The following is a 5,686-nucleotide window of genomic DNA, read 5'->3' as shown; positions in this document are numbered from 1 at the left end:
GACGTTGGTGGTGCTTTGGGGGGGGCGGGAGGGAGGGAATGGCAGCTGCTCCCCCAGCCAGAGTGGCTCTGGTGAGAGCCAAGTGCTCTGTTCCTTTCTGTGCCGAGCAGTGGAGAGAATATTAAATCCCTGATGTTCCTCGGGGGAAGCACAATCCCAGCAACTGAGGGCTGGGACTCCTGGGCTGTGTTCCTGGCTGGGGGTGGGCACCTCACCCCCACACCCCACATCCCTCCCATGGGATTTAGGGGCTCTGATCCCACACTGGATCCCACAGGAGCTGCTTTTTGCAGAGCTGGGCCTGCCTCTGCTCGCCCTCAAAGCTTCCCAAACCTGACCTTGCCTCCTCCACGGGAGCCAGGCATTAATTAGCCCTCTGTTAATGCCCTGAGGATGCTGCCTGAGGCTTGTTTTAAATGCAAAGCTCCTTACAGCTGGAGCATTTTGTCTCCTGAAGACAACTGGGAGCACATCTCCCCCTCCCCGACCCCTTCTTGTCCCCGTGCCCAAATAATTGTCCCGATTATTGCAGTTTGTTGTTTGGCTTCTACAACCCAACCCCGGATGCGGGTTTTGAGGCCGGAGGGGCGGAAGGAGGGACGTGATGGAGGGAAAAGTTGCAGCTCTCTGAGGGGTCTATAAGAGCAACCTGCAGCCAGCAAAGCTGCTCCCCCCCTCCCTGCCACCCTCACAGCCGGGTGGGTGCCTGAGGATGGTAAGAAGCTTTATTTTTGCAGGGGTTGTTGCTTTCCAGTCTTAATTTAAACTGCTTTTTTCCTGTCCCCGAAAAGCCAAGTGTTTCTTAAAATGTCTTTAAAACGCTCTTGTCTAGAAGAGGTTGCAGATCTGTCGGCTCCTCTGATCCCCCCCAGCTCGCTGCGGGATTGTTTGGAGCCCTGAAGAGAGGGGTTGCTTGTCTTCTTTTAGGGGGGTTGAAGAATCCCGAGAGGAATTAAGTGGGAAATCAGCCTCCCGCAATCCTGAGCTATTCCATATGGAACAGGCTCTGTCGGGGGATTGAAACACAAATGATGTGGGAGGTCCCCGCCCCGTCATCCCGAGGGAAAGGTAGCGGGGAATAGGGAGCAGCTGGGTGTGCTGGGTGGAGGATTTGCAGCTGGAGGATGAAGTTGAGATAATTTCCTGAGCAGTAACGACAGGGAGGAAACTGGGCAAAAAACGACTCTTCCTCAAGAATTTGGGACTCGAGAGCGGCTCGGGAGGCATTTCTCCCGCAAAAACCCACCCTGCGGGGCTTTATTTTTAGGTGGAGGACGTGGAGGGGAGAACAGATGTTCTCGAGGGCTTATTTTTAAAACAAAACTCGCTCCTCGAGCTACAGAATTAGCTCAGAAAAGTCACTCCTTGCCCTGAAAGATGCTCTCACGGAAAACTCCCCGGCATCTCCATTCCCAGAGCGGGCGGGATAAAGGTGCGACGGCGGCTCTCGCTCTCGGAGAGCCACGTCAGTGGAAACTCGGGGGGGCTGGGGGTGTCTCAGGCATTTGATCTCTGGCCTGGGCCGTGCAGGCAGCACCCCCAAAATACCTGGAGTGGCTCAGAAATCCCAGGGTCCCCCGGAGGAGGTGTGGGGTATCCAGGGAAAGCACGGGCTGGGCCGTGTGTGTCTGTACTGGCCGAAAGAAAGGGTGTAAATTGATCTTGGAAAATCCTCACGGAGGGATTTTGGTGGAGCACGTCCACACAGGCACCCCAGGACAGATGGGAGGCTTCAGGCCTGGGCGTGGAGCAGCAGCTTCTCAGCCTCTGGAGAGAAACCTCCTCTCTCTGGTTCCATCTCCAGCCGCTCTCTCGGAGGCTGGTGCGGATTTCCGGGGGATTTCCAGTGAAAACGGCTCTGCCTCGGGTCCCAAAGCCTCTCTGGGTTGGAGCTGGGATCCTGGAATCACAGAATGGTTTGGGTTGGAAGGGACCTTGGAGATCCTCTTGTTCACCCCTCGTGTTGAGTTGTCCCCAGTGAACACACAGCTCCTGCTCCAGAGGGGTCCGGACATGACCCCTCGTCCTTTTGCTTGGGCCTCCATCCTGCTGGAGCTGAGTTCCTGGGAAGGGTCCTTCACCCTGCTCCTTGGTGGTGCTCGGAGAGCTGACGTGGGAAGGGCAAAAAGAGGAACAATCCAGTGGTGGAGGAAACCAGCAGGATTTTGCACATAAGGAACGGGGAGAGGCCATGGGGTGCTCAGCGGGACAACCAGCCCCGTCCCTGCCACCCTCACTGCCCTTCTGCCGGGATTTGCCTCCTCCCACCATCCAGGCTCTGCTCTCCCAAAGCTGCTCCTTCCTCTCCCAAAAAGGGCAGTTAAATGCCACCCAAAGGGCGGCTGAGACCTCCTAAAGCTCCTGTCAAACAGCAGCGAGGCTGCACAGGAGCTGATCCAGCTGATGGAACCAACGTGTCGCTCTCCCCTCTGGCTCGGCCACTCTGTTTGCCTTTCCCTGCCTCCCCCCTCCTCTCATCCAGGCTGGAACTGCTCCCAGGGCTCAGCTTGAGGCCGCCCTGACCCTGCTCTCACCGTCCCCCCAGCTGGGAGCCCTGGCTGTGACTCTGGGGGTGCTGCTGGCCCTGCTCGGCTGCGCCGCCACCCCGGATCCCGCCCTGGAGGAGGCCTGGGAAGAGTGGAAAAGTCTCCATGCCAAGGAGTATCCAGGGGTGGGTCCTGCTGCCCTCAAACCTCCCAGCACGTGCTGGGGTGGATTCTGGAGGATCTCACCCAGAGCCACCTGTGTGCACCCACATCCCGTGTCCCCACGCTCCCAGGGGACATTCCCAATCCTTCTGATCCTTGTGGCAGGAGGATGAGACCTTCCGCAGGGAGATCTGGGAGAAGAACCTGCGCCACATCCAGCAGCACAACTGGGAGGAGGCGCAGGGGAAGCACAGCTACCGCCTGGCCATGAACCACTTCGGGGACCTGGTACCTGCTGACACCTTCCTTGGTGACCCCTCGGAGCACCCAGGGCTGAATCAGGGAATCAGAGACCTTTTGGGCCACCCAGGGCTTGATCTGGGGATTGGGGACCCCTCAGTGTACTCCAGGCTGCATCAGGGGATTGGCAATCCCCTGGGGCACCCAGGGCTTGATTTGGGGGATCAGAGACCTCTTGGGCCACCCGGGGCTTGATCTGGGGATTAGGGATCCCTCAGTGCACCCAGGGCTTGGTTTGGGGGATCAGAGACTTCTTGGATCACCCAGGGTTGGATCTGGGGATTAGGGATCCTTCAGTGCACCCAGGGCTTGATCTGGGGACTGGGGACCCATTGGAGCACCCAGGGTTGGATACTGGGATCAGAGACCCCCTGGTGTACCCAGGGCTTGATCCAGGGACTGGGTACCCCCAGCCCCTTCCATGAGGAGCTGCAGGTTCCCCTGGAGCCGGGCTGCTTCCTGGGGGTCGGTTGCTGGTGGGGCACCCTTGGCATCCCACGAGTTTTCCTTTGGTGACCTGCAGACAAATGAGGAGTTTAAGTGGCTCCTGAACGGCTTCATCCCGGCGCAGCAGGAGGGGCCGGGGCGGGTCTTCCGAGCCTCGGTGACCCTGAAGACCCCGGTGAGCGTGGACTGGCGGGTCAAGGGCTACGTGACACCCGTGAAGAACCAGGTGGGCACGCGGTGGGGGGTCTGGCCGGGGCTGTGGGAGTCTGGGCAGCAGAACCGAGCAGCAGCATCCTCCCAATCCCCCCAAATCCTCTGGGTGACCCCGAGGAGCAGCTCCCGTAGTTTTGGCCACTGTGACTTTGTAGCTGAGACCAGCACTGGGGGGGCCACACCGTCCCTGCCTGGGGGGTTTTGGGGCAGTGCCGTGACCCCCCCCTTGCGGTTCTCACCTCACCCAGGGGTTCTGTGGGTCCTGCTGGGCGTTCAGTGCCACGGGGGCCTTGGAGGGGCTGATGTTCAAGCGGACGGGGAAGCTGGTGGTGCTGAGCGAGCAGAACCTCATCGACTGCACCCAAAAGCTGGGCAACCACGGCTGCTGCGGTGGCCACATGGAAGAGGCCTTCCAGTACGTGCGCGACAACGGCGGCCTCAACTCGGAGCGTGTCTACCCCTACGTGGGCACGGTGAGGGACAGCAGGGCACCCGGAGCCGGGGCAGAGCAGTGTCGGTGTGTCCCAGCCGTGGTGACACCCTCCCGCTCTCAGGACAACTCCCGCTGCCGATACAACCCCCGGGACAAGGCGGCCAACTGCTCCGGCTTCGTGAGGGTGGCGCAGGGCAGTGAGGAGGCCCTGGCGCAGGCGGTGGCCACCATGGGCCCGGTGTCGGTGTCGGTGGACGCCAGCTCCTTTCGCTTCTACAAGTCGGGTACCGTGTGCTGCCCGTGGCGTGGGGGGGTGAATTGAGGGAGGGCTGGGCTGCTGAGCTTCCCCAGGGGAATGGGACCCACCACCCCGAGGAGAAGGGAGCAGGGCCAGCCCCCGGCTCAGCCCAGTTCTGCTCTTCCCAGGCATCTTCGGCTGTGGCTCCGGCAGCTGGAGAACGAACCACGCCATGCTGGCCGTGGGTTACAGCACAACCCGGGTGGGTGGGCACAACCTCAGCTACTGGATCCTAAAGAACAGGTGAGGGCTGAGCGCGTCCCCCCAAACCCAGTGCCCCTCCCGCCCCCACACCACAGAATCGTGGGGTTATCCGGGTTGGAAAAGCCCTCTAAGATCAACCACTAACCCTGCTCTGCCAAGGCCAGCACTAACCCGTAGCACCGTCCCATGGGGCCTCTGGGGGCTCTGGTTCCCCTCCTTGTCTCTCCTCGAGCCAGGGCTGTTCCCTGTGCCCGGGATCAAGGAGGAGCTCACTCCCGTCTTTTCCTGCAGCTGGACAGAGACGTGGGGAGAGCAGGGCTACATGTTGCTGCTGAAGGACGCCGGCAACCAGTGTGGGGTGGCCAACCAGGCCAGTTACCCCCTGCCCTGAGCCAGGACAGCCCCCCCCTCCCTGCCCCAGCTGAGCTTCCGCGGCTGTTTCTTTCTGGAAATGGGGCTTTTCTTTGTGTGCAGCAAGAAGCAATTAAAAGTGGCTTGGTTAATTGTCCTTGTCATGGAATCCATGTGGAATGGTTTGGGTTGGAAGGGACCATAATGCTCATCTTGTTTCCCCACGGCCTCCTGGCCCCATGGCGCCCTTCCTTGTCCCCCTGTTCCCACAGCCCCCTGTCCCTGTGGTCCCTTGTCCCTGTAGTCCCCTGACGCCACAGCCCCTTGTCGCGGTGTTCTCCTGTCCGTCCCCACAGCCCTCTGTCCCCTTGTCCCCTGTCCCCGTGTCCCCCCAGGTTTCCCCTGCCCACACTCCCTGCCCTCACCCAACATGGCGGCCGTGGCGCCGCCGCCGCGCGCTGACCCCTCCCGCCCGCCGTAGCCCGCGCTTCCTTTCCAAGATGGCGGCGCCCACAGGGAGGAGCGGCCGGCGGGCGTGGGCCGCGCTCGTCCCCGCCGCCCTGCTATGCCTGGCGGCCCGGGCGGCCGCGGAACCGGGCGCGGAACCGGACACGGTCGGATTCGACGTGCGGCCCGGCGGAGAGGTTCACTCCTTCTCCCGGAGCCTGGTGAGCGGCCGGCAGGGAGGGGAGGGAGGGAGCGGGTGCGGAGAGGGGTACACGCCTCGCGCTGATTGGCTGAGAGCCACGTCGCTCACGCTTCCTTTCACGGGGATTGGCTGGACGCGAAGGG

The 5,686-nt window shown here is 61.5% G+C and overlaps 2 protein-coding genes across 5 annotated transcripts in view; both read left to right on the top strand.

The window, feature by feature from the left end:
• The first annotated feature begins 98 nt into the window (after nucleotides 1-98).
• On the top strand, nucleotides 99-5,046 carry LOC113958409 (cathepsin L1-like). 3 transcript variants are annotated; one of them, XM_027666627.1, is made up of 8 exons: nucleotides 99-715; nucleotides 2,546-2,671; nucleotides 2,814-2,936; nucleotides 3,472-3,621; nucleotides 3,857-4,081; nucleotides 4,163-4,325; nucleotides 4,468-4,582; nucleotides 4,835-5,046. In XM_027666627.1, exons 1-8 carry the CDS (start codon nucleotides 713-715, stop codon nucleotides 4,932-4,934), a joined length of 1,005 nt encoding a protein of 334 aa, XP_027522428.1. In that variant the 5' UTR covers nucleotides 99-712; the 3' UTR covers nucleotides 4,935-5,046. The 3 variants fall into 3 exon arrangements, with proteins under 3 accessions (XP_027522428.1, XP_027522427.1, XP_027522429.1); XM_027666626.1 differs by having other exon boundaries at nucleotides 2,483-2,671; XM_027666628.1 differs by lacking the exon at nucleotides 99-715 and having other exon boundaries at nucleotides 2,618-2,671; nucleotides 2,780-2,936.
• Nucleotides 5,047-5,384: 338 nt separating this feature from the next.
• The window catches only part of MYDGF (myeloid derived growth factor), a 6,163-nt gene continuing 5,861 nt past the window's right edge, over nucleotides 5,385-5,686 (top strand). For both annotated transcript variants that reach the window (XM_027666648.1, XM_027666647.1), the window contains exon 1: nucleotides 5,385-5,562. In XM_027666648.1, the coding sequence (XP_027522449.1) occupies nucleotides 5,395-5,562 (168 nt within the window). In that variant the 5' untranslated portion in view covers nucleotides 5,385-5,394. The remainder of the gene's footprint in view (nucleotides 5,563-5,686) is intronic.

Source organism: Corapipo altera, unplaced genomic scaffold (genome assembly GCF_003945725.1).
Source record: "Corapipo altera isolate COAL_440 unplaced genomic scaffold, ASM394572v1 193, whole genome shotgun sequence".
In the NCBI taxonomy this organism is placed as follows: domain Eukaryota; kingdom Metazoa; phylum Chordata; class Aves; order Passeriformes; family Pipridae; genus Corapipo; species Corapipo altera.
The sequence above is the reverse complement of the archived record's forward strand: the minus strand, read 5'-3'. Positions and strand labels throughout refer to the sequence as shown.